Source organism: Syngnathoides biaculeatus, chromosome 6, assembly GCF_019802595.1.
Source record: "Syngnathoides biaculeatus isolate LvHL_M chromosome 6, ASM1980259v1, whole genome shotgun sequence".
Classification (NCBI taxonomy): Eukaryota; Metazoa; Chordata; class Actinopteri; order Syngnathiformes; family Syngnathidae; genus Syngnathoides; species Syngnathoides biaculeatus.
Window position 1 is genome coordinate 25178721 of NC_084645.1, and position 25766 is coordinate 25204486.

The 25766-nt window shown below is 47.1% G+C and overlaps 2 protein-coding genes and 17 non-coding genes across 20 annotated transcripts; 2 read left to right on the top strand and 17 right to left on the bottom strand.

Annotated features, from left to right (window-relative positions):
• Positions 1 to 2425: 2425 nt before the first annotated feature.
• Positions 2426 to 2508, bottom strand: trnal-uaa (transfer RNA leucine (anticodon UAA)). Its single transcript has one exon. It is a non-coding gene; the product is annotated as a tRNA-Leu (tRNA).
• A 253-nt stretch (positions 2509 to 2761) lies between these two features.
• Positions 2762 to 2844, bottom strand: trnal-uaa (transfer RNA leucine (anticodon UAA)). Its single transcript has one exon. It is a non-coding gene; the product is annotated as a tRNA-Leu (tRNA).
• A 359-nt stretch (positions 2845 to 3203) lies between these two features.
• Positions 3204 to 3286, bottom strand: trnal-uaa (transfer RNA leucine (anticodon UAA)). Its single transcript has one exon. It is a non-coding gene; the product is annotated as a tRNA-Leu (tRNA).
• Positions 3287 to 3402: 116 nt separating this feature from the next.
• On the bottom strand, positions 3403 to 3485 carry trnal-uaa (transfer RNA leucine (anticodon UAA)). The gene has a single exon. It is a non-coding gene; the product is annotated as a tRNA-Leu (tRNA).
• A 116-nt stretch (positions 3486 to 3601) lies between these two features.
• trnal-uaa (transfer RNA leucine (anticodon UAA)) lies at positions 3602 to 3684 on the bottom strand. Its single transcript has one exon. It is a non-coding gene; the product is annotated as a tRNA-Leu (tRNA).
• Positions 3685 to 3800: 116 nt separating this feature from the next.
• On the bottom strand, positions 3801 to 3884 carry trnal-uaa (transfer RNA leucine (anticodon UAA)). The gene has a single exon. It is a non-coding gene; the product is annotated as a tRNA-Leu (tRNA).
• A 116-nt stretch (positions 3885 to 4000) lies between these two features.
• trnal-uaa (transfer RNA leucine (anticodon UAA)) lies at positions 4001 to 4083 on the bottom strand. Its single transcript has one exon. It is a non-coding gene; the product is annotated as a tRNA-Leu (tRNA).
• Positions 4084 to 4456: 373 nt separating this feature from the next.
• Positions 4457 to 4539, bottom strand: trnal-uaa (transfer RNA leucine (anticodon UAA)). Its single transcript has one exon. It is a non-coding gene; the product is annotated as a tRNA-Leu (tRNA).
• Positions 4540 to 4911: 372 nt separating this feature from the next.
• trnal-uaa (transfer RNA leucine (anticodon UAA)) lies at positions 4912 to 4994 on the bottom strand. The gene has a single exon. It is a non-coding gene; the product is annotated as a tRNA-Leu (tRNA).
• Positions 4995 to 5998: 1004 nt separating this feature from the next.
• Positions 5999 to 6081, bottom strand: trnal-uaa (transfer RNA leucine (anticodon UAA)). The gene has a single exon. It is a non-coding gene; the product is annotated as a tRNA-Leu (tRNA).
• A 370-nt stretch (positions 6082 to 6451) lies between these two features.
• On the bottom strand, positions 6452 to 6534 carry trnal-uaa (transfer RNA leucine (anticodon UAA)). The gene has a single exon. It is a non-coding gene; the product is annotated as a tRNA-Leu (tRNA).
• A 373-nt stretch (positions 6535 to 6907) lies between these two features.
• On the bottom strand, positions 6908 to 6990 carry trnal-uaa (transfer RNA leucine (anticodon UAA)). Its single transcript has one exon. It is a non-coding gene; the product is annotated as a tRNA-Leu (tRNA).
• Positions 6991 to 7106: 116 nt separating this feature from the next.
• On the bottom strand, positions 7107 to 7189 carry trnal-uaa (transfer RNA leucine (anticodon UAA)). The gene has a single exon. It is a non-coding gene; the product is annotated as a tRNA-Leu (tRNA).
• A 281-nt stretch (positions 7190 to 7470) lies between these two features.
• Positions 7471 to 7553, bottom strand: trnal-uaa (transfer RNA leucine (anticodon UAA)). Its single transcript has one exon. It is a non-coding gene; the product is annotated as a tRNA-Leu (tRNA).
• Positions 7554 to 7832: 279 nt separating this feature from the next.
• trnal-uaa (transfer RNA leucine (anticodon UAA)) lies at positions 7833 to 7915 on the bottom strand. Its single transcript has one exon. It is a non-coding gene; the product is annotated as a tRNA-Leu (tRNA).
• Positions 7916 to 8031: 116 nt separating this feature from the next.
• Positions 8032 to 8114, bottom strand: trnal-uaa (transfer RNA leucine (anticodon UAA)). The gene has a single exon. It is a non-coding gene; the product is annotated as a tRNA-Leu (tRNA).
• Positions 8115 to 8230: 116 nt separating this feature from the next.
• On the bottom strand, positions 8231 to 8313 carry trnal-uaa (transfer RNA leucine (anticodon UAA)). Its single transcript has one exon. It is a non-coding gene; the product is annotated as a tRNA-Leu (tRNA).
• Positions 8314 to 13688: 5375 nt separating this feature from the next.
• Positions 13689 to 18120, top strand: LOC133502626 (uncharacterized). Of its 2 annotated transcripts, none has more exons than XM_061823644.1 (2): positions 13689 to 13799; positions 15553 to 18120. In XM_061823644.1, the coding sequence occupies exon 2, from the start codon at positions 15556 to 15558 to the stop codon at positions 16783 to 16785; it is 1230 nt and encodes a 409-aa protein (XP_061679628.1). In that variant the 5' UTR covers positions 13689 to 13799; positions 15553 to 15555; the 3' UTR covers positions 16786 to 18120. The 2 variants fall into 2 exon arrangements, with proteins under 2 accessions (XP_061679628.1, XP_061679627.1); XM_061823643.1 differs by lacking the exon at positions 13689 to 13799 and adding an exon at positions 13910 to 15456.
• Positions 18121 to 19377: 1257 nt separating this feature from the next.
• Positions 19378 to 24706, top strand: LOC133502654 (uncharacterized). The gene is made up of 2 exons (XM_061823685.1): positions 19378 to 19667; positions 21834 to 24706. Exons 1-2 carry the CDS (start codon positions 19479 to 19481, stop codon positions 23091 to 23093), a joined length of 1449 nt encoding a protein of 482 aa, XP_061679669.1. The 5' UTR covers positions 19378 to 19478; the 3' UTR covers positions 23094 to 24706.
• The last annotated feature ends 1060 nt before the right edge of the window (positions 24707 to 25766 follow it).

Consider the following 25766-nt stretch of genomic DNA (forward strand, 5'->3'; position numbering starts at 1 on the left):
TTTAGCGAGTTCAAAGTCAACACATGAATGTAAAAACACCATTGACGAGCTCATGAAAATTAGCATCGATCTCGCGGCACAAATCGTGAATATTGGTCGACAAATCCTATGTAAACGCTAACAGACGAGCAATATAGCAATACTCTCTGGCATTTATTCTACAAAACCCGTTGAAAAATGAGTCACAGCTACCTGTCATTTGGAACCCACGAAGCTCTCGTCCATTGCACCCGTGCAATCCATTTTTCACGACGAACCGGGTCTCTTGGAAACTTATGAAGGGTAAATCCATCCTCCCGAGTGTTTGAGTCATGTCCAGCAATCCAACGAGCCGGCATTTTGGCTAAGACGAAGGAACGACGAGTTACCTACCCGGAGGTAAAACTAATAGAAAGAAAGGAGTCCACTTGAGGGCGGTCCTGCCATGTACGTCACTTCCTGCTTCTTCTTGAAAACAAATCCCTCGAGGGGATTTTCATGGCAGGAGTTACAAAAACCCATATTCGTCAAAATCACGATTTGTGGTAAAAAAACGGATTGGTCCATACCAGTTGATGTTTTTTTCATTAATAACATACTAAAAATCCTGCATTTCATGACAGTGTCCCTTTAAAGTCTTTATAGGAACCTAATTTTCATTTCCAAATCATCCATCTTTTTCCTCTGCTTATCCTCACGAGGGTCATGGGAGTGCTGGGGCCTATCCCAGCTATCAACGAGCAGGAGGCCTTAACTGGTTGCCAGCTAATCGCAGGGCACATCCACACTCACAATCACACCTAGAGGCAATTTAGAGTATCCAATGAATGCATGTTTTTGGGAGGTGGGAGGGAAGCGGAGTGCCCGGAGAAAACCCACGCAGGGATCGAACCCAGGTCCTCGGAACTGTGAGGCCAACGCTTTTACCAGCTGAACCACCGTGCTGCCTGTACTTGTTATCCGCTTGATATAAAAATCCCAGCGCCAAGCCCACTTCAGACCCTCGCCTCCAGTCGCACTTTGACCTTTCAGAATTTCAGTTGATGATGACCATCTTCTCATCATTGGCAAGCCACGTGAGAATACGTTGAAATAAAAAGAGCGAAAACCTTTTCAAGGAGTCCAGGAAAAGGCCGTTTGCGGACAGCGGAAGTTACAGAAGTGGTAGGCGTTTGTACAAAAGGCCATCATCTCGTTCGGCCTGGAGCAGCTGCGAGCACGCGTTCTCGCAAAACCCCGCTCGAATGCTTCGAAAAGATTGCGGCACTTTGGCACGCATTTGTTTCTTGCAGCAGCTGCGAGAGCGCGCGCCTCCCTTCCAACGGCGTCGCTTCACGCCCTCGCCGACCGGGACAGGGAGGGAAACAAATCGCCGACATCTGCGCGACGATGCGTTTTACACTGCGTAGCGGTTATGATATTTTAGCTCGGGGGACTGGGCTACTACATATATCATTGATGATCAGTTCCTACGTTTAAGAGGGCTGTCAGGGAACACATCATCCCCCAGCCCAGGCAATCCGCGCCGAACCCCAAATGCCTTTGTCGGCTTTCCTTCTTTCTTTGTTTGCCGGCCCGACTGGCTCGCGCTTCGGCATATGTGATTTATCACCGGGATGGACTCACTCATCAAAAAAACAAAACAAAAAAAAAAAATCTCACCATCGTTCATTTGCATTTGCCCGGGAGCCAAAGTTCAGAAGAGGAAAAACAAAAGAGCGAAACCAGACTGAATGTCGACTTTTGATAAATGCCGTGCGGCGAATGTGTGGTGAAAGGTCTTTTGATGTCTTTCTGCGCTCGTTTGGAAGCGATTCGGCGTATGAAGGCCTCGATATCAGCGCAGGCTTGACCGCATGATTTGAAAAGCGTTGCCTCGGGTTAGGTCGAGGGTGTCCAAACATTTTCTTCCAGATGGAGCAATAAAGAAATACGGTGGTCGCTTTGGCCTTGTTCACCTTTTAGTTATTTAACAGGCTAAAACCAATCCCTCCTCCAAACTTGGAGGATTTTTCTGGATTTTCAGGTAGAGCTTGTACCCCACGAAAACCCTTGGCGGACAATCAGAGGGTTTATAGAGAGAGACAAACATTCACTCTCATGTTCACACGCATCATATTGTTCAGTTTCTTTGATATTTAGTTTCATTTCAGTCTACAAATACTACACTTAGTACTTGAAGATCATATAAAGGAGTATTTGATCTGCGTCCACGCACGTCGTCCACAGCAAGTCAATGCAAATTGCACTCGTGCATCTCAAGGACTATCTTCTAGTTTTAAGGGAGTAATATTATTCGAAAGTAATAGTACTCTCGAGGGAGTACCATTTTCGACTACTGCACCAAACTCTACTGTGAGTGGTCAAGCAAACATGGTGAGAAAAGGTTTCTGATTTTCACATCAACTCTAGTGAAAAAACAAGTTCCCCTCAGGTCAACAGAGTTTACCAGGAGTGGGGTTCGAACCCACGAGGACTGCTGTCCATTGGATCTTAAGTCCAACGCCTTAACCTCTCGGCCATCCTGGTAGTCACCATTCCCTACAGTCTACCAGGAGTAGTGTTCTAACAAATGAAGACTGCAGTCTATTGTATCTAGGTGTCTGAGCCATCCTGGTAGTCACTAATCACCATTGGGTAATTGGTTTGGTTGCTATCCGATTCGATCCAGCGCACTGGCTTGTCCAGCCGTTGAAAGCGTTCTAAACCACGGGGACTGCTGCAAATTAAATCTTAAGTGTCACGGACATCCTAAGTTAACTCTACTGAGGACACCGCAGGTTACCAGGAGTGGGGTTCGAACCCACGAGGACTAATGTCCATTGGATCTTAAGTCCAACGCCTTAACCTCTCGGCCATCCTGGTAGTCACCATTCCCTACAGTCTACCAGGAGTAGTGTTCTAACAAATGAAGACTGCAGTCTATTGTATCTTAGGTGTCTGAGCCATTCTGGTATTCACTAATCACCATTGGGTAATTGGTTTGGTTGCTATCCGATTCGATCCAGCGCACTGGCTTGTCTAGCCGTTGAAAACATCAACTCTCTTGAGATCATTCTGAACGAGGAGGATGTTGCAAGCACGGAATTTCCATCCTGGTCGTCACTCGTCATCGTTCGGGAAGTGGTTAAGTTGGCATCGATTATTTGCCGTGCACTGGATTGTCCATGCGTTGAAAACCACACTGTAGTGTAAAAGCTGACTCAGGTGAAGACAACACAAGTTACCAGGAGTGGGGTTCGAACCCACGAGGACTAATGTCCATTGGATCTTAAGTCCAACGCCTTAACCTCTCGGCCATCCTGGTAGTCGTAAAAGACTCCAGTTTACCAGGAGTGGCGTTCTAAACCACGGGGATTGCTGCAAATTAAATCTTAAGTGTCGCGGACATCCTAAATTAACTCCACTGAGGACACCGCAGGTTACCAGGAGTGGGGTTCGAACCCACAAGGACTAATGTCCATTGGATCTTAAGTCCAACGCCTTAACCTCTCAGCCATCCTGGTAGTTGTAAAGGACTCCAGTTTACCAGGAGTGGCGTTCTAAACCATGGGGATTGCTGTAAATTAAATCTTAAAAGTCGCGGACACCCTAAGTTAACTCTACTGAGGACACCGCAGGTTAGCAGGAGTGGGGTTTGAACCCACGAGGACTGATGTCCATTGGATCTTAAGTCCAACGCCTTAACCTCTCGGCCATCCTGGTAGTCGTAAAGGATTCCAGTTTACCAGGATTGGCGTTCTAAACCACGGGGATTGCTGTAAATTAAATCTTAAAAGTCGCGGACACCCTAAGTTAACTCTACTGAGGACACCGCAGGTTAGCAGGAGTGGGGTTTGAACCCACGAGGACTGATGTCCATTGGATCTTAAGTCCAACGCCTTAACCTCTCGGCACATCCTGGTAGTCGTAAAGGACTCCAGTTTACCAGGAGTGGCGTTCTAAACCACGTGGATTGCTGTAAATTAAATCTTAAGTGTTGCGGACATCCTAAGTTAACTCTACTGAGGACACCGCAGGTTACCAGGAGTGGGGTTCGAACCCACGAGGACTACTGTCCATTGGATCTTAAGTCCAACGCCTTAACCTCTCGGCCATCCTGGTAGTCGTAAAGGACTCCAGTTTACCAGGAGTGGCGTTCTAAACCACGGGGATTGCTGTAAATTAAATCTTAAGTGTTGCGGACACCCTAAGTTAACTCTACTGAGGACACCGCAGGTTACCAGGAGTGGGGTTCGAACCGATGAGGACTGCTGTCCATTGGATCTTAAGTGTCGGAGCCATCCTGGTCGTCACTCGTCACCGTTCGGTAAGTGGTTTAGTTGGCATTGATTCTTTGCCGTGCACTGGCTTGTCCATGCGTTTAAAATTCTTTTGAGATCATTCTGAACGAGGAGGACTTTCCAAGGACAGAGTTTGGAAATATGAATCTCCACACTGTAGTGTAAAAGCTAACTCAGGTGAAGACACCACAAGTTACCAGGAGTGGGGTTCGAACCCACGAGGACTACTGTCCATTGGAGCTTAAGTCCAACGCCTTAACCTCTCAGCCATCCAGGTAGTCGTAAAGGATTCCAGTTTACCAGGAGTGGCGTTCTAACCACGGGGATTGCCGTAAATTAAATCTTAAGTGTTGCGGACACCCTAAGTTAACTCTACTGAGGACACCGCAGGTTACCAGGAGTGGGGTTCGAACCCACGAGGACTGCTGTCCATTGGATCTTCAGTGTCGGAGCCATCCTGGTCGTCACTCGTCACCGTTCGGTAAGTGGTTTAGTTGGCATTGATTCTTTGCCGTGCACTGGCTTGTCCATGCGTTTAAAACTCTTTTGAGATCATTCTGAACGAGGAGGACTTTCCAAGGACAGAGTTTGGAAATATGAATCTCCACACAGTAGTGTAAAAGCTAACTCAGGTGAAGACACCACAAGTTACCAGGAGTGGGGTTTGAACCCACGAGGACTACTGTCCATTGGATCTTAAGTCCAACACCTTAACCTCTCGGCCATCTTGGTAGTTGTAAAACACGCCAGTTTACCAGGAGTGGCGTTCGAACACACGAGGACTACTGTGCTTTGCATCGTAAGTGTCGGAGCCATCCTGGTTGTCACTCGTCACAGTTCGCTAAGTGGTTTACTTGGCATCAATTCTTCCCCGTGCACTGGCTTGTCCATGCGTTGAAATTTACTCTTTTGTGATCATTTGAACGAGGAGGACTTTGCAAGGACACAGTTGGTGAATATATATCTCCACACTGTAGTGTGAAAGCTTGGTGAGGTGAAGACAACACAAGTTAACAGGAGTGGGGTTCAAACCCACGAGGACTGATGGCCATTGGATCTTAAGTCCAACGACTTAACCTCTCGGCCATCCTGGTTGCCGCAAGTTGAGCCACTTTACCAGGAGTGGTGTTCTAACCCATGAGGACTGCTGTCCATTGGATCTTAAGTGTCGGAGCCATCCTGGTCGTCACTTGTCACCGTTTGGTAAGTGGTTTGGTTGGCATCCGATTCTTTCCAGTGAACTGGCTTGTCAATGCGTTTAAAACTCCTCTTTTGAGATCGTTCTGAACGAGGAGGACTTTCCAAGGACAGAGTTTGGAAATATGAATCTCCACACTGTCGCGTAAAAGCAAACTCAGGTGAAGACACCACAAGTTACCAGGAGTGGGTTTGAACCCACGAGGACTAATGTCCATTGGAGCTTAAGTCCAACGCCTTAAGCTCTCGGCCATCCTGGTAGCTGTAAGGTATGCCAGTTTACCAGGAGTGGCGTTCTAACCCACGGGGACTGCTGTCCTTTGGATCTTAAGTGTCAGAGCCATCCTGGTCGTCACTCGTCACAGTTCGGTAAGTAGTTTGCTTGGCATCAATTCTTTCCCGTGCACTGGCTTGTCCATGCGTTGAAAACTACTCTTTTGTGATCATTTGAAAGAGGAGGACTTTGCAAGGACACAGTTTGGAAATAGAAATCTCCACACTGTAGTGTAAAAGCTAGCTCTGGTGAAGACAACACAAGTTACCAGGAGTGGGGTTCGAACCCACGAGGACTACTGTCCATTGGATCTTAAGTCCAACGCCTTAACCTCTCGGCCATCCTGGTAGTCGTAAAGGACTCCAGTTTACCAGGAGTGGCGTTCTAACCACGGGGATTGCTGTAAATTAAATCTTAAGTGGCGGACATCCTAAGTTAACTCTACTGAGGACACCGCAGGTTACCAGGAGTGGGGTTCGAACCGATGAGGACTGCTGTCCATTGGATCTTAAGTGTCGGAGCCATCTGGGCGTTCACTCTCACCGTTCGGTAAGTGGTTTGTTTGTTGCATTGATTCTTGCCGGGACACTGGCTTGTCCATGCGTTTAAAACTCTTTTGAGATTATTCTGAACGAGGAGGACTTTCCAAGGACAGAGTTGGAAATATGAATCTCCACACTGTAGTGTAAAAGCTAACTCAGGTTAAGACACCACAAGTTACCAGGAGTGGGGTTCGAACCCACGAGGACTAATGTCCATTGGATCTTAAGTCCAACGCCTTAACCTCTCGGCCATCCTGGTAGTCGTAAAAGTCTCCAGTTTACCAGGAGTGGCGTTCTAAACCACGGGGATTGCTGTAAATTAAATCTTAAGTGTTGCGGACATCCTAAGTTAACTCTACTGAGGACACCGCAGGTTACCAGGAGTGGGGTTCGAACCGATGAGGACTGCTGTCTATTGGATCTTAAGTGTCGGAGCCATCCTGGTCGTCACTCGTCACCGTTCGGTAAGTGGTTTAGTTGGCATTGATTCTTTGCCGTGCACTGGCTTGTCCATGCGTTTAAAACTCTTTTGAGATTATTCTGAACGAGGAGGACTTTCCAAGGACAGAGTTTGGAAATATGAATCTCCACACTGTAGTGTAAAAGCTAACTCAGGTTAAGACACCACAAGTTACCAGGAGTGGGGTTCGAACCCACGAGGACTACTGTCCATTGGAGATTAAGTCCAACGCCTTAACCTCTCAGCCATCCAGGTAGTCGTAAAGGACTCCAGTTTACCAGGAGTGGCGTTCTAAACCACGGGGTTTGCTGCAAATTAAATCTTAAGTGTCGCGGACATCCTAAGTTAACTCTACTGAGGACACCGCAGTTTACCAGGAGTGGGGTTCGAACCCACGAGGACTACTGTCCATTGGATTTTAAGTCCAACGACTTAACCTCTCGGCCATCCTGGTTGCCCCAAGTTGAGCCACTTTACCAGGAGTGGTGTTCTAACCCATGAGGACTGCTGTCCATTGGATCTTAAGTGTCGGAGCCATCCTGGTCGTCACTTGTCACCGTTTGGTAAGTGGTTTGGTTGGCATCCGATTCTTTCCAGTGAACTGGCTTGTCAATGCGTTTAAAACTCCTCTTTTGAGATCGTTCTGAACGAGGAGGACTTTCCAAGGACAGAGTTTGGAAATATGAATCTCCACACTGTCGTGTAAAAGCAAACTCAGGTGAAGACACCACAAGTTACCAGGAGTGGGGTTTGAACCCACGAGGACTAATGTCCATTGGAGCTTAAGTCCAACGCCTTAAGCTCTCGGCCATCCTGGTAGCTGTAAGGTATGCCAGTTTACCAGGAGTGGCGTTCTAACCCACGGGGACTGCTGTCCTTTGGATCTTAAGTGTCAGAGCCATCCTGGTCGTCACTCGTCACAGTTCGGTAAGTAGTTTGCTTGGCATCAATTCTTTCCCGTGCACTGGCTTGTCCATGCGTTGAAAACTACTCTTTTGTGATCATTTGAAAGAGGAGGACTTTGCAAGGACACAGTTTGGAAATAGAAATCTCCACACTGTAGTGCAAAAGCTAGCTCTGGTGAAGACAACACAAGTTACCAGGAGTGGGGTTTGAACCCACAAGGACTACTGTCCATTAGATCTTAAGTCCAACGCCTTAACCTCTCGGCCATCCTGGTAGTCATAAAGGACTCCAGTTTACCAGGAGTGGCGTTCTAAACCACGGGGATTGCCGTAAATTAAATCTTAAGTGTTGCGGACATCCTAAGTTAACTCTACTGAGGACACCGCAGGTTACCAGGAGTGGGGTTCGAACCCACGAGGACTATTGTCCATTGGATCTTAAGTCCAACGCCTTAACCTCTCGGCCATCCTGGTAGTCATAAAGGACTCCAGTTTACCAGGAGTGGCGTTCTAAACCACGGGGATTGCTGCAAATTAAATCTTAAGTGTTGCAGACATCCTAAGTTAACTCTACTGAGGACACCGCAGGTTACCAGGAGTGGGGTTCGAACCCACGAGGACTACTGTCCATTGGATCTTAAGTCCAACGCCTTAACCTCTCGGCCATCCTGGTAGTCACAACATACTGTACGGTAATCGGTTTTGTTTTTATCCGATCCAAAACCTACTCTTTATGAGATCATTCTGAACGAGGAGGATGTTCCAAGCACGTTTGGAAATATGAATCACCGCACTCAGGTGTAATATTCGCTGAGGTCAACACATTTTACCAGGAGTGGGGTTCGAACCAACGAGGACTGCTGCCCATTGGATCTTAAGTCCAATCCAGCAACGGCTCGTAAATTAAAAACATCGACTCTTCTTTTGAGCGCGGCGGACCTCCCAAGCACGGGGTTTTGAAATATGAATCACGGCACTCCGAATGTCTTTTATTGACTGGTGTGCAACCTGAAAAATGTCATCCTGAGCAAATCTCCTTTTATTGTTTTCTCTCCAGTCAGCCCGGGTGGCTTCTTTCTTCACGCACTTTGCACATCGGCGCTTGCCTGCCTTTAGACGCGATGCCACGTTGAGTTCACTATTTCGTCGCCTGCGCAGTTTTCTGTTTACGCTCAAATTTCTTCTTTGGACTGATTGGCTTTGTTGTGTCACACGCGGGTTCGGTTGCACGTTTTGGTTCAAACATTTATGACCGCAATCGCCAGAAAACACTCGCATAAATCCCCGCAAACCGGTGAAAATGTCCAAATTCGCATTTGTAAGCCAACCGGGATCGCCGCGCTCGCTTTCGCCAAACAAATCCCAGCGCCGTTGCACGAACCAGAAGAAGAACGTCATCCTCTCGGGCCCTCGTATTTTTCGAAGCCTAATGAAAAGTGATTGGATGAGCGGGAGGGAGACGAGGGACCGCGCTCGTCTCATCTCCCGGCTTTGATGGCCCACGGTCGGACTTTTAATAAAGAGAGAAATCCGTGCCGGGGGTGGTCGTGCCGCTTTATTTACAGCAAATGAGACGCTATTAAACCTGGGCATGCATATGGAGATAAAGCTCTTTGAAAGTCCGGCGTTGTGTCATTGTCGCGGTTATTAATACGACCGCCGCTGCCATTAGCTTGCACGGACAGACCGAGGCCGTTGTGCGGAAACCAGGGAACGGAAAGCAAAAATGGCAGGAATGGCTCTTCTTCTTCTATTTTTTTTCCTTTCTGCTTGTCCCGATTACGAAACTCATAAATTAATGACTCTAAATGTCTATTCCAATTTTACTCTTTACTTGTGCATTTAATTCTCTATCAAAAGTTCTCTGGAATAATATTTCCCCTTATGAGTTAATATTATCCTCATTTGAAATAATCAAGCTACCAAATAAACTCACCACTATTTTAACTGTCTCGCAGATAGTCAAATAATAAACCTGGTTATGTAACAAAAAGTGTGGACATTTTATAAGAAAATAAAGGATGGAAAAATCAAACAGTCAAATAAACAAAGTCAATTTGACAGGTACACAATGCTCACATGCTAAGGCCCCAAAGAAATATGAATATAGCCGGCAAGCAAACAAAATTCAAACCTCAATGTCACTGCGGTGCTTCCCAAGGCAGGAGTGAAGAAAGATGAAGGTGGTTTTTCCTCTGTCCGGCGCCCTCACGGTCCTCGTCCCTTTTTTCTTCCTTGAAGTCCAAACACAGCCTCGCTAGCCGCGTTAGCTCGACGCTAGCGCCCTTGTCCTCTCCTTCGTGGTCCAACACACAGGCCTTACTAGCTAGCGTTAGCTGATTGCTAGCACCCAAGCCAAGTCCCATGCAAGCACTAGCGGCTAACTCCACCATGTTACGGCATGATTTGAGTAGTCCACTCAAACGACACACTGTCCATCCATCCCACCCAGCTATCTATCTATCTATCTATCTATCTATCTATCTATCTATCTATCTATCTATCTATCTATCTATCTATCTATCTATCTATCTATCTATCTATCTATCTATCTATCTATCTATCTATCTATCTATCTATCTATCTATCTATCTATTATCTATCTATCTATCTCTCTCTCTCTCTCTTTCTCTCTCTCTCTATCTATCTGTCTCTCTCTCTCTCTCTATCTATCTGTCTGTCTGTCTGTCTTGATACCTTCACTGTTATTATGTTATTTGTTGAGCATTTTGACTCACTTTGGGCTTTGAAGAAAGCCTCCAACTTTAATTAACAAAATAATTTCGCTCTATATAATTTTGGGGATTATGATTTATTTATTTATCCATACATTTTTTTTTCCTTGTGGCACTGGTTCTGCAGCACAGCGCGCTGTATCTTTCTGAGCGGACTTCAAGCAAACTCCCCACCAACGAGGATGGATTGCATTTTACATTTTTCACCGCATCTGACGTGATGAATGCGTTTGTGGTATTTTGTCCCGATGTGGGACCAGAACGGAGCTGGAGGGGGCGGGGGGTCACTTTTCCATGACACCGAAGCTCCCACAGGTATTAAATTAACAATAAACTTGTTTTCTCTGGATTAAAAAAACAAAAACAAAAACACATCTCACTGGTAACATCACACGCCAGATTATCCGTTGAGGAAAAAGTGTGGGAAAGCGACAGTGGAAAGTGAATGCGGGGAAAAAAAAAGAAAAAAAGGATCAGGTTTGATACCTGCCGTTGATAATGAAGGCGAAAAAAAAACAAAAAAAAAAACACATAAATTGTCCTCTTTGCCAATTGTTGGCACGTCATTGTGGAAGTTGTGATTGTTTTATAAGTTACATAAAATAAATTGCGAATGAGGTTGGCCTTACCAAAAGTCGTGCGATTCCATGCCTGCAAATGATGAATGGCGGGCTTTTCTCAAGACTTGCTTGTGAATTTTATTGAAATCTGTAAAAGAGATAAAGCGCACGGGCGGCACGGTGGCCTCACAATTCTGAGGTCCCAGGTTCGATCCCGGACCCGCCTGTGTGGAGTTTGCATGTTCTCCCCATGCCTGCGTGGGTTACCTGCGGGGCACTCCGGTTTCCTCCCACACCCCAAAACATCCATCCCATCAATTTTCTTTTGCCGCTTATCCTCACGAGGGTCGCGGGTAGTGCCGGAGCCTATCACAGCTGTCAACAGGCAGGAGGTGGGCTTCACCTTGAAACGGTTGCCAGCCAATCGCAGGGCACATAGAGGCAAACAGTCGCACTCACAATCTCACCTACAGACAATTTAGTGTCCAATTAATGTTGCATGTTTTTTGGGACGTGGGAGGAAACCGGAGTGCACGGAGAAAACCCACGCAGGCACGGGAAGAGCATGCAAACACCACACAGGCGGGTCCAGGATTGAACCCGGGACCTCATAACTGTGAGGCCAACGCATTAGACGACAATGACAAAATGCGAGGCAATAAAAATCTAATCGAACGAACTTAGAACCTGCGTTTTACCTGCACGTTGAAAGATGAAATAATTTATTTTTCTTAGTTGTACAGATACTCACTGTTAACACTGCAGCATATAAAGTAAAATTATAGATTTATGATCTGCTAAAATGAAAAACTATAAAACCGTTTTTTTTTAAGTGCACAAGTGTGAACTCAGAAACATGATACATTTCATAAATATAAAAATAATAAAAATCCCACCGAGGGGCAATTTTGAGTGTCCAACTAATGTCACATGTTTTTGGGATGTGGGAGGAAACCGGAGTGCCCACCCAGACGAAACCCACACAGGCACGGGGAGAACATGCAAACACCACACAGGCGGGGCTGGGATCAAACCCAGGTCCTCCGAACTGTGAGGCCAACGCTTTACCAGCTGACCACCGTGCCGCCTCTAAAAAAAAGCATGCAACATTAAATGGAGACTCTAAATTGCCCCTAGGTGTGATTATGAGTGCGACTCTTTCTCTCTACCAGTTCAGGGTGCACCCCGCCTCCTGCCCGTTGACCCTCGTGAGGATAAGCGGCTGAGGAAATAGATGGAAGATAAAGCACACGTTAAAGAACAACTTTTGTTTGTTTTTAATCCTGCATGAAATACTTCCCAAAAAACTTCATTTCATCAGAACACTGTGGTGATGGCTGAATATATGTTTGGAGGTCCGTGATTAAAAAAAAAAAAAAAAAAAAAAAAAGATGCATGTTCCGTGTTTTACGTTATTGAAATCAATTAGTTGTCCACGTGAAACAGCTGCGTGACTTTTCAATCCGTCTCCTGAAGCAAAAGTAAAGTGCCGCTCGCTCGCAGTTGTCGTGTGGAATACGGACGGGATTTGAATGAAATCAATTCCCCTCCGGCTTTCAATATCTCTCGGATATTAAAAAAAACGGGCCGAGCTCAGTGACGTGACCGGGCCTTTGCTCAGCGGGCTTTATTGGACCACTTCCCTCGCCGACATGGCTGCACCGCGGACTCTTGCGCAAAGCGGCGCCGTGAATCAAAAGGATGCACGCGGTGGATATAAAGAGTCCGCACACCCTCTTAGAACTGGTGGCGTGAATATGTAGTGACATCCATCCATTTCCTTTGCCGCTTATCCTCACAAGGGTCGCGAGTAGTGCTGGAGTGCTATCCCAGCCGTCAACGGGCAGGAGGCGGGGCACACCCTGAACCGGTTGCCAGCCAATCGCAGGGCACATGGAGACAGACAACAGTCGCACCTATGGGCAATTCAGAGTGTCCAATTAATGTCGCATGTTTTTGGGATGTGGGGGGAAACAGGAGTGCCCGGAGGAAACCCACACGGGCACGGGGAGAACATGCAAACTCCACACAGGCGGGGCCGGGATCGAACCCGGGTCCCCAGAAATGTGAGGCTATCGCTTTTACAAGCTGATCCATTGTGCCGTCATATAAGAAAATATGAATAATAATTAATCAATCAAATTCAAACTCATGTTAAATGGAAGTCATTATTTACCTGCCTCTGATTACTTCCCCCCAAACCCCCCCCCCAAAAAAAAAAAGTTCTGATGTTCTAGTAGGGTTTTGCAATCCCGCCTGACAGCACAACCCACGATCTCTGACCCTTATCCTCACAAGGGTGGCGAGTAGTGCCGCACTCACAATCGCGCCTATGGGCAATTTAGTGTCCCATTAATGTTGCATGTTTTTGGGGTGTGGGAGGAAACCGGAGTGCCCGGAGGAAATCCACGCAGGCACAGGAGAGAACACTCCGCACAGGCGGGTCCGGGATCGAACCCGGGTCCTCGGGACAACTGCACGTCACTCCAAAATTGAGAAAAGCGAAGTCGTCAGCAGTTGTTTTGACATTTTTCATCTCGGTCTCATCTTTATGTATCGCAAAAAGTGATGCTTCAACATTTGTAGCACATACTTTATGCACATCGAGGCAGTAAAAGATAAACAAAAGAGTACAATACATAATTTCCACACCGTTTTGGAACATTATGTAACGCTCGTACAAAATACGAGACGCTTGCGACATGCCGAATGGAGGTGGAGTCACTTCCCCTCGACTCGCCCGAGCACCGCGAGGCTGTTGGGCAAAGTTGATTCATTCGCGGAACACGCCTAAAAAAAAAAAAAGTTTCACTTTCCCTTTTCCTTCCTTCTCCTTTTTTTTTGCAGCCGCTTCACTTCGACACGTAAGTAACTTTGCCCCCCCCCCAAAAAAAAAAAAAAAAAACTGTCGGAATGACAAAGGACGACGCTACAAAATTGCTCAACCCAATGTAAGATCCGTCTTTGACCCGTACATGAGTCGGAGGCGGAGTGTCGAACACGGGAACGACCCGTGTCGACGTCAACGGACTCACTACTCGCGACTCTGGCCGCCGTTGAGCTCCCGAGGGCGGTGACAACGTGGTCGTCGCGCCGCGGTATCATCCGAGATCCCGTGGAGGGCGAATTGTCGTCCTTTCATCCACCCGTCTTTCCTTTAGTCCATCCTTTCCTTCTTTTTCATGCCTTCTCTTCTCTTCCATCTTTTCCTTCCCCCCTCTTTTCATCCACTCGTCTTTCCTTTAGTTCATCCTGCCTTGCACCCTTTCACCCTCTCTTTTCTTAATTTCACATTCCCCCATCATCCTTTCCTTCTTTTTCATGCCTTATCTTCTTTCATCCTTCATTTCTTCCATCTTTCCTTCCTTCCCTTTTCATCCACCCGTCTTCCCTTTAGTCCATCCTTTCCTTCTTTTTCATGCCTTCTCTTCTCTTCCATCTTTTCCTTCCTCCCTTTTTCATCCACTCGTCTTTCCTTTAGTTCATCCTGCCTTGCACCCTTTCACCCTCTCTTTCCTTAATTTCACATTTTCCCCCATCATCCTTTCCTTCTTTTTCATGCCTTATCTTCTTTCATCCTTCATTTCTTCCATCTTTCCTTCCTTCCCTTTTCATCCACCCGTCTTCCCTTTCTGAACTTTTGAGCACCATTCCTGTCATTCATCCTTTCTTCCTGCCTTGCCATTGCTGTATTCGCCCTCTCTTTTCTTAATTTCACATTCCCCCATCATCCTTTCCTTCTTTTTCATGCCATCCTTCCATCCTTCATTTCTTCCATCTTTCCTTCCTTCCCTTTTCATCCACCCATCTTTCCTTTAGTTCCCTTTCTGAACTTTTGAGCACCATTCATCCTTTCTTCCTGCCTTGCACCCTTTTGTCTTTTCTTCCATTGCTGCATTCGTCCTCTCTTTTCTTATTTTCACATTTCCCCCCCATCATCCTTTCCTTCTTTTTCATGCCTTATCTTCTCTTCCATCCTCATTTCTTACATCTTTCCTTCCCTTTTCATCCACTCATCTTTCCTTTAGTTCCTTAGCCTTGCACCCTTTTGCCCTCTCTTTTCTTAATTTCACCTTTTCCCCCCATCATTTCCTTCTTTTTCACGCCTTATCTTCTCTTCCATCTTTCCTTTAGTTCCCTTTTCATCCACCCATCTTTTCCTTTATTCCTGCCATTCATCCTTTCTCATCTGTCTTATCTTCCATCCTTCATTTCTTCCCCTTCCCCTCTCTTTTCCTTCCTTGCTTCCATCCGTCTTTCCTTTAGTTTCCTTTCTGAACTTTTGAGCACCATTCAACCTTTTGTCTTTTCTTCCATTGCTGTATTCGCCCTCTCTTTTCTTAATTTCACATTTTTTCCCCGATCAGCCTTTCCCTTTTCATCCACCCGTCTTGCCATTTTCTTTGCCGCTCATCCTCACAAGGGTCGAGGTAGTGCTTGAGCGTATCCCGGCTCAACGGGAATCGTGGGTTTCAAACAGCCGCATTCCAGCCCTCTCGCCGCGATGCGATGAAGGCATGCGTAAGAAAAGCAGTAAACGTATCGTAGAGCAGTCTCATCCTGTACAACACTTGAACCTGTTAACATTGTGCTTTACGCTATCTGCTCTGCCTCCAGCGCATGATGGACGAGATGAGCTCCGGTGTAAGCGTCGCCGCGGATCCTTCCGCCGACGTTCCTCCACCTCTGAAGCAAGGCGAGGCTTTCCACGTCTTCATCAGCTACAGCAGCACCGACGCCCAGTGGACGCACTCGCTCATAGACAGGCTAGAATCCAACGGCCTTGGCGTCTGCTACCACGAGCGCGATTTCACGGCGGGGCGCACGGTGCTGGAGAACATGTCGGAGTGCATCCAGGAGAGCCAGAAGGTCCTGCTGGTCCTCAGCTCGGAGTTCGTGAGGAGTCGCTGGTGTCTCCTGGAAGCCAACATGTCTCTGTTCAGAGACTGCCTGGAGAGGAAGCCCATCGTGCCGGTGATTCTGGAGCCGGGGGTCTGCGTCCCGCTCCACCTGTGCCACCTCACCTACCTGGAGGTCCACGACCCGGAGTTTGAGGCCAAGCTGCTGAAGGTGCTTTTCACCCCCAACCGGCAGCTCCAAGGCTCCACCGTGGTTCCCTACCAGCCTCCGTCGCTCTACAACGGGAAGCCTCTGCAGCCTTTAACTGCCACTAACGTGGAAAGTCTTTACAAGTGGGATGCGGGGCGGTTCAGCGACATGGACGTTCCCGACCAACTGCGGCTGATCATCGAAGACCGGGAGAGGTACAGGGAAGCCGTTGGCATCATCAACAGCGTGTCTCAGAAGAGAGTTTTTTCAAAATGGTTACAAGCAGTTTTAATCGGTGTTGGTGTAGGATTTCTTATCACTTTGGAAGGTGGTATAGGCTATATCAGTTTCTTACTGGCGTTTAATCCTCATTCTTATTTTTGGCCACTGGCATTGTCCTGTCAAGTCTGCATTCTCATCGGCACGCTGGTTCAGTTGGGTCTCACCAAGAGGGAGTCCGTTGCTCACACGGTAAAGGAGATGCAGAAGGCGGCGGGTCGGGCAAACGTCATCCTCCGTGATGAGAAGGTCTTGATGGGCTGTCAGTCCACTTCGAAAATCCACATGGTCTACGTTTCCCTGGACGGCTGCCGGCGGACGTTCGCGGAGACGTTCTCTGAGCGGGCCAGCGCGGAGAACATGTTTGGAAGGGCCTTGCTGTATTTCTCGTCGGGTTACGCCTGCTGCCTGGCCAAAAGAAGCTTCCCCTTCCCTGTGCCCGCCGCCCCGGGTCACCTGGAGGGCGCCGTTTGCTTTTGCCAGTACGTCTCCACGCAGCTCAGTCTGGGGGAGTGGATGTGAGAGGCGCTGGGCGCAAAATTTAGGTACGCCCCCTCGACCTGCCGGTGCATGGGAGGATTTTGAAATTGGACAGTTGGGGCGACGTCATACACGAAATAATAACGAGTCGTCATTTTTAATGGATGACAGCCCAGTTGCAGGGCCCAGGCTAGCCACCATTCCCACCCGTCTTCACAACGTGCGTGTTTCATGTAAATGCTGTGTTGGCTTGACTGAACAATTCATCCATCCATCGATTTTCTTTACCGCTTATCCTCACGAGGGTCGCGGGGAGCGCCCGAGCCTATCCCAGCTGGGCAGGAGGCGGGGTATACTCTGAACTGGTTGCCAGTAGTTTATGTTGCATGTTTTTGGGAAGTGGGAAGAAACCTTGTGGAATTTCAGCCATTTTTATCTGGGTGAAAATCCATCCATCCATCCATCCATTTTCTTAGCTGCTTATCCTTACAAGGGGGTCACGGGGGAGTGCCGGAGCCTATCTCAGCTGTCAACGGGCAGGAAGCGGGGTACACCATGAACTGGTCACCAGGGCACATCGAGACAAAACAACCACACTCGCAATCACACCGTGGGGCAATTTAAAGTGTCCGATTCATGGTGCAAGTTATTGGGATGTGGGAGGAAAACCGGAGCGCCCGGACAAAACCCACGCTGGCACGGGGAGAACATGCAAACTCCATACAGGGAGGGCTGGGATTGAACCCGGTTCCTCAGAACCGTGAGGCCACCGAGCAATTCAGATAACATAAAATAACTCCACATTTGACGATTAATTCTTTTTAAAAAAAAGGGCTTTTGCAAAAATGAGAGTTGTCTTTTGATTGAGGGCAGGTCTCTTTGCGAGCTGTTATCTAAATGCCTTAAAATTGTGCTTCCCCCCAGGAATGTAAATCCTTTTCATAATGTAAAAGAAAAGGAAACGTACGTTACTCCAAATTCAGCTGTACAGTAGATGAATGAAGAGCTAAACTTAATTCGTGGCTCATCAGAGGTACTTCAAATTTTGCCCAGTACGAGCAGAATCAAGTTTAAGACAAGTTTGAACGTGATTGATGAATTCCGAACATTCCCCCATTATGAGAGCATGTGCACACTTCTTCAAACACATCATATCGCTTATTTTACTTCTTGTCTCGAAACGTTGTTTTGTTTTTTTTTTCCTCAATTCAGTTGTACAACTCACATTGTTGGTGGGGGGAAAAATATGAAAAAATGGATCTTGGGCTCATTTTTATGTCACAAAGCACCCAGCATTAGAAGAAGAGTGTGTAGACTTTTTCTATCCACTGTTTTGCATTCATTCCTACACTCATTAAAGTTGTGTGTGCAAAATTATTTATCCATCAGGTTGTTGCGCGTACTTTAAGGTCAAGTGTCAATGCCTATAAACATTCTAAAATAGATATTGTCATGAAAAATACATATAACATTATTCACTTCAATGTCAATACGAAAAAATAAATATGAGCCACTATGGGAGATGAACACGCCCCTTCCGACACGGGAAGCTCTTTTCGAAGAAGAGAACGTCTCACAACCGAGTGAAGTGACCGGGGCAATATTACCTTATCGTTTCGAGCCATATTTAGATGATATGCGGATCGCGGCCGGACCACATGCGGCCAAACACCCTCCTCCGATCCGCCTCCGCGCGGCGGTGATAAAGACAACGTCGCCCGCGAGCGACGCCGCCGCCGCGGCCAAACCGCCTCCCCGTCCGATCCACCTCCGCGGCGGAGATGAACCACCGCGGCCCAGCGCCGCGACGAGCCACCCTGGCCCGGTTCGGCGCCATGATGAGCCAACCCAGGTCGCTGTCGGAATGAGCCACCCCGGTCAAAGCCGTGATCGCGGCGGACGAGGAATGGCTTCAGACGAGCCACTGCCGAAGCCGTGCTCGGCGCTGTCGGGTACATCGACACATTTAGCATCCCTGACTTCGGTGCGTGGATCTTTTGTTACATCCTGAGAGGATTACGCCCCCCGTCTCCCAAACTATATTTTTTTGTTTTAGTAGCTGTATACACACCTAGCTGTCATTTGGAACCCATGAAGCTCTCGTCCTTTGCACCCGTGCAATCCATTTTCACGACGAACCGGGTCTTTTTGAAAAGTATGACGAATGAATCCATCCTCCCGAGTGTTCGAGCAATATCCAGTAATGCAACGAGCTGGCATTTTGGCTTACGCGAAGGAACAAAGAGCTCCCTTCCAGCAGGTAAACTAGTATAAACAGACGAGACCGCTTGAGTGCTCTACTGCTCTGTACGTCACTTCCTGCTTTTTGTCGAAAACAAATTCTGAGAGAGGATTTTCATGGCGAGAGTGACAAAAAGTTGTATACGTCAAAATCATGTTGTGTGGTGAAAAAACGGATGGGTCCATTCTGGCTGCCTTTTTTTTTTTTTACCATTAATAACATACAAAAAAATCATGCATTTCATGACAGTGGACTTTTAAGTAATGGTATGATGAGACAAAAATGAGTTTGACACCCCCTAATTTCGAGTTTTCAATGAACATGCGTGCACGTTTCGGGACTGTGGGAGGAAACCGTCGTACCCTGAGAAAACCCACGCAAACAAATGAGGGACTCTGATCCCAGATTCAAACCCGGAACCTCTGGATTGCGAGGCAGATTTAGAAACCACTCGGGAATCATGAAATCGGTGTAGTTTGTAAAATAATCCACGATGGTTTCAACCAGAGTGACGCCTCAGAAAGATGTGCGCGCTGTCTCTTTAAACGCGCATTTAAAAAAAAAGGATGGCTTAAAAAAAGCAGAGAAGTGGGGACGCGGTTTCCGTTTCCAGTGTTTACTTTCACTTCTTGTTCCCCAACTTTGGGCGGTTATTTCGTGTGGCTCGGTCGGTCATGAACAGGTGAGGAACACACAATGTCGTGCGGTGCGTGGATTTGTTTCAGGGTTTATTTTCATTCCAAGGATGAGAAAGGCGAGGGGGGATTTTTTTTCCACGGAATAGTTTTGAGTAGCGGCACTGGCTTGTCTTGAAGTCAAACTCCCTGAAGCACAGACAGGACGTGGGGAAGTACAAGTATCACTTCAGAGTTCCGTTTTCGTTTTCTTTGTGGATTTATCCATCCATTTTCTGTAGCGTTTGCCGTCATCGGGGACACAACCCAGCTGGGTGGGGGGTACACGCGTGCCGCGTCGCCTGATAATGACACGAAGACATTTTTTTTCCACACATTCACTCGTATTCGTAGTTTGTCTTCATACTTCTTCTTTTCCTCTCGGCTTGTCCCATTAGGGGTCACCACAGCGTGTCATCTTTTTCCACCTAAGCCCATCCCGTCCATCTTCCTCTCCAACACCCGCTGTCCTCATGTCCTTCCCTCACAACATCCATCAACCTTTTCTTTGGTCTTCCTCAGGTTCTTTTGCCTGGTCGCTCCATCTTTACCATCCTCCCACCAATTTCCTCCCTCTCTCACCTCTGGACACGTCCAAAACCAATCGAAGTCTCCTCTCTCGAACCTTGTCTCCAAAACATCCAACTTTGGCTGTCCCTCTAATGAGCTCATTTCAAACCCTAACCAACCTCAGCATCTTCATTTCTGCCACCTTCAGTTCTACTTCCTGTTGTTCCTTCAGTGCCATCGTCTCTTATCTGTAAACCACAAAACGAGCTGTAATTTGGACTTTTTTTTTTTTTTTTTTGTAGCTTTGACTTGCTAGCACAAATTTGAGAAACAGGGGCTGTATGGTGGTGTTGAACTCAATTCACTTCACAATAAGCTCCAGTTTGGATGACAGGAAACAGCGCATCCAAAAAGAGCTTTCAAGTTGTTTAAAGGGGAAATCCAGTGCTTTGCATGAACAGTGTATCCAATTGGTCATGTAATATGTACCCTATTTTGACAATGTGATGTTAACTCGTCTTGTATTTAATACTGTTTTGAGAAGATTTTTATCGACAATGACGAATTTTCTGGGGCGCTGCCATTTTCGCGAGTCACATGATCTACATGGGCGTATGTGACGTGTACCGTGCCTCAACAAAGGCTCGATTCCATGGGACACCATTATGCCCGGCGCTGATGTCTCGGATTTATCCTCATCTGATGAAGAAATACCAGTATCGATTGATCGGGAAGACGGAGGAATACTTCCATACAGATTTGAACCTGTGGCTGGAGTTATTGTTGAATATTTGGATGGTTCTTCTTTAGCTGAGCTCCATAGCCCCGGACGCCGAAGCTAGGCTAAAGGGCTCCGCCACCTTCGAAGCTCGGCTAAAGGCCTCCGGCACCACTGAAGCTCAATTAAAGGCCTCCGCCACCTGAAAGCTCAGCTCGCCGCCCGACGCCGAGCTCGCTCGTCAGACTCCGCGTTATTCCGGTCCGAAGAACCATCCGGGACTGCCAGCCCGGAGCTCCCGGGGGCCTTTGTTTACGCACTTATGTCGCGCGTCGGCCTCCGAGTAGTCGAACTCCGCGTCATTCCCTCCGAAGAACCATCTGAATATTCAAGATTAGTTACAGCCACAGGTTCAAATCTGTATGGAAGTATTCCACCGTCTTCCCGATCAATCGATACTGCTATTTCTTCATCAGATGAGGATAAATCCGAGAAATCAGCGCAGGGCATAATGGTGTCCCATGTAATCGAGCCTTTGTTGAGGCACGGTACACATCACATAGGCTTAATGCTAAAACCACCACATAATGGGAAACGTGCGAATAACCCTTTTAAAATATTTGGATTATATTGGTATTTGAACACAAGCGACGTTCAGACATTCTGCAACACGTCTGTCTGTCTTTCTTCTGCTGCCCCAAGGTTACCATGGAGGGTTGCAGCAAAATGGCTGTTCAAATTGTGGACTATGACATTTTTTTTTTAATTGTGCAATACAATGAAACTGGCAACCTGCCTTCTTGAAACTCAAAACATCGGCTTTCGGGACAATGCAAAAATATCGACCAAGCAAGGGCTCGTGACCGCTGTACCGAGTGTCTCATCACCTTACAAGCAGTCGTGACAATTCAACTTGCCGCATTGTGCTTTACGCTTCTCTCTCCAGAGGATGGACGAGATGAGCTCCGGTGTAAGCGTCGCCGCGGATCCTTCCGCCGACGTTCCTCCACCTCTGAAGCAAGGCGAGGCTTTCCACGTCTTCATCAGCTACAGCAGCACCGACGCCCAGTGGACGCACTCGCTCATAGACAGGCTAGAATCCAACGGCCTTGGCGTCTGCTACCACGAGCGCGATTTCACGGCGGGGCGCACGGTGCTGGAGAACATGTCGGAGTGCATCCAGGAGAGCCAGAAGGTCCTGCTGGTCCTCAGCTCGGAGTTCGTGAGGAGTCGCTGGTGTCTCCTGGAAGCCAACATGTCTCTGTTCAGAGACTGCCTGGAGAGGAAGCCCATCGTGCCGGTGATTCTGGAGCCGGGGGTCTGCGTCCCGCTCCACCTGTGCCACCTCACCTACCTGGAGGTCCACGACCCGGAGTTTGAGGCCAAGCTGCTGAAGGTGCTTTTCACCCCCAACCGGCAGCTCCAAGGCTCCACCGTGGTTCCCTACCAGCCTCCGTCGCTCTACAACGGGAAGCCTCTGCAGCCTTTAACTGCCACTAACGTGGAAAGTCTTTACAAGTGGGATGCGGGGCAGTTCAGCGACATGGACGTTCCTGATCAACTGCGGCTGATCATCGAGGACCAAGAGAAGTACAGGGAGGCCATTGGCATCATCAACAGTGTCTCTCATAATAAAGTCTGGCTACGGCCACTCTGGATCAGGGTTCTTCTCTACATGACTGGTGTGTTAATGATTATGGCGTTCCTAGGATTGTTCGTGTTCTCGACAGTGATCGTATTCTGTATTTTGCCTACTACACAGGTCTACGCTCCTCTAGGTGAGTGGGCAACGATCATCATATGTTTCTTCTCTGTTCCAATCGGATTGCTCGTTCACCTTTCTCTTTGGAAGAATGACGACGAGAAGCATGTTGTGAGGGAAATGCAGAAAGCTGTGGGTCGGGCCAATGCAATCCTCTGCAAGGAGAATCTCCTGATGGGCTGTCGGTCCAATTCGATTATGTATCTGGTGTACGTTTCTCTGGAAGGTTGCAAAGCAGAGTTTGCGGTGACATTCGAGCATCTGGCCAACACGGGGGACCTGTTTAATCTAGCTCTGGTCGTGTTCTCGTCAGACTACGCCTGCTCTCTTGCGAAAAGGCACTTCCCCTTTCCTCAGCCGTGCCCCCGCCCGGGTCACCTGGAGCGAGGGGTCTGTTTCTGCCAGTACGTTTCTCAGCAACTGAGCCGAGGGGAATGGAAGTGAGAGGACGGAACGCTCCGAGATCTCGTTCGCTATAAACCAGAGGTGGGCCGAGCAATTGGAGTCTCCGGTGGAGATTACTTGTCTTAATCCACCAATGTACCATCAGTACGGCAGGTGTGTATTTGTCGTTTCACGCAAACAGCTGAGTTTGAGATCGAAAGTGTGTTTTTTCCCCTCCCAAGTGCAGCACAAACAAGAGCGCGAATATTAGTGCGTCCCAATGTGGACGCCATTTTATTGGCGTTTTAAGATACCACGGACTTCCGACCGATGTTGGACTCACTCATGATTACCGCACGTGTACTATTCTGTCCCAGAAATTGCTTTTCTGGATACTCTGGCACATGACAACATTCCATTTAAAGGACAAAAAGAGGATTTTAAGGAAGTTCAGGGAACTAAAAATGGACAAAATTACGAAGATCTGCTGGATCCATGACAACTTTCAATGCGATCCAAGGTACGATGGAGGAAAGTATGGAAGTAAACATGTCCCACCAGGATTTGAGTTTGAAATGCCGCAGAAAACAGGATTTGAATTTGAAACGTCAAGTGACCACATTTTCAATAGTTGTATTTCAGTGTAACTTTTCAATTTTAACAATTCAACTGACGACAATTCGCTGTCTGAAATTCAACCGTCCGTGCCACCAGGCAGGGTCACTTCAGGTCAGAACCGAACAGCCAGCCAATCCGGTTACGCTTTCTTATTATGAGACGTCACGTGACTAAGAAAGCGCAACTGCGATTGGCAGAGATTTGAAGCAGAAACCATGTACAGTCACTTTGTCAGCTGTGTTTATCCGACAAGAATGTAGAACTTATATAGATATCTAACCCATTGTTACATATTTTGATACTTAAATAACTGCAAATGTTCATACTAACAATACACCGCAATGTCCATATTAGCAAATTGATTAATTATGTTCTCCCGTGGTACTGGTCTATCTTCTGGTACCTAATTCCTAATTTGTAACATATTAACTCAGAAAAATCAATAACCTTTCTTTATCTTAATAAGGTAACGCATATTTACAGTATTTTGTTGCTCAGGCCTGATACTACAACATACTCTATAGCAGGAGGTCTCAAACTCATTTTTCTGGTGGACCACATTTTACTTACGGTTCCGCTCAGGAGGCTGTTACCATTGTGAAACCATAAAAATCTTTCAACGCCTCCTCATAGTTACATATGAAATTTATGAACTCGTTTTGGAATCAGAAATCGAGAGGAATGGCTTTTTCGACGATTGTTGTTTGGTGACACAAAAATGCTTGAGATATCTCAACGTTATCGTTTATGATATGACGATTTGGAATTTTGGCACGGATTTGAACCAAAAAAAAAATAATGAAAATTTATACATATGATTTACGTACGCGGGCCACATAAAATCATGCGGCCGGTCAGATCTGGACCCCGGGCCATGCGTTTGACACCTGTGCTCTGTAGGGTTTGAGACTGAAGAATGACTTGGTATCTACAACCTTTAACTTTGCCTTGATGGACACATTTTTTTGTTTGGCAGTGCCAAGGAAAATGAGCATTTATTGAAATGTTAACTATTGTCCGCTTTACATTTTCCAAAAAAATAAAATCATTTGAATTGTTTCTGGTCATTTATCCTGCTCCACACAAATAGATCTCCCGAGCAGTTTCTTTAAATTAGCAGACAAAATAAGGGATAAAATATAAAATGTATCCTGTTTCTGAGTTCACATTTCTGCACTCTCAAAGTTTTATATAGGTTTTGATTTTAGCAGATAATAAATCTATAATTTTACATTACATGTTGGACTTTTGACAGTAAGTATCTGTACAACCAAGAAAAAAAAATTATTTCATCTTTCAATGCGATTAGATTTTTATTGCGTTGCATTTTGTCATTGTCGTTGGCCTCACAATTCTGAGGTCCCGGGTTGAATCCCGGACCCGCCTGTGTGGTGTTTGCATGTTCTCCCCGGGCCTGGGCCTGTGTGGGTTTCCTTCGGGCACTCCGGTTTCCTCCCACGTTCCAAAAACGTGCAACATTAATTGGACACTAAATTGACCCTAGGTGTGATTGTGAGTGCGACTGTTTGCCTCGCTGTGCCCTGCGATTGGCCGGCGACCAGTTCAGGGTGTACCCCGCCTCCTGCCCGTTGACAGCTGGGATAGGCTCCAGCACTCCCTGCGACCCTCGTGAGGATTGGCGGTGAAAAAAATGGATGGATGTGTATTTCTTCAGATATAACTAATAATTAGCATGATTTTTTTTTATGGCACAACAAGTCCATTTGTTTGCACCTCTCGTTCATTCAAACATATCTCATTTGTCATTTTATTTAAAATATACACAATTACAGACCGTTGCTTGTTTGCTTTCTCCCGATAAAACCAATTTAGATACGGCGAGCCGCTTATGCAATATTTAAGCCAGGCTCAAGATGAGCAGAAAGAAAATTATCTCATCAAAAAATGGTCAAGATGCGGACCCCTTGTAGACTGCAGGATCAATATTTGCCGTCTTTTACGGCATTTTGAGGGAGGATTCAGGATATGAGGAGGCCGCCATCAAAAAAACGCAAACAAACGGTGCGAACGGGCGGCGGTGAGAACGCCGGATCGCGCCTGCGTCACAGCGGGCTCGATCGTCCGGTCAGCGGTCGCGATGTACCGGCGACAGCC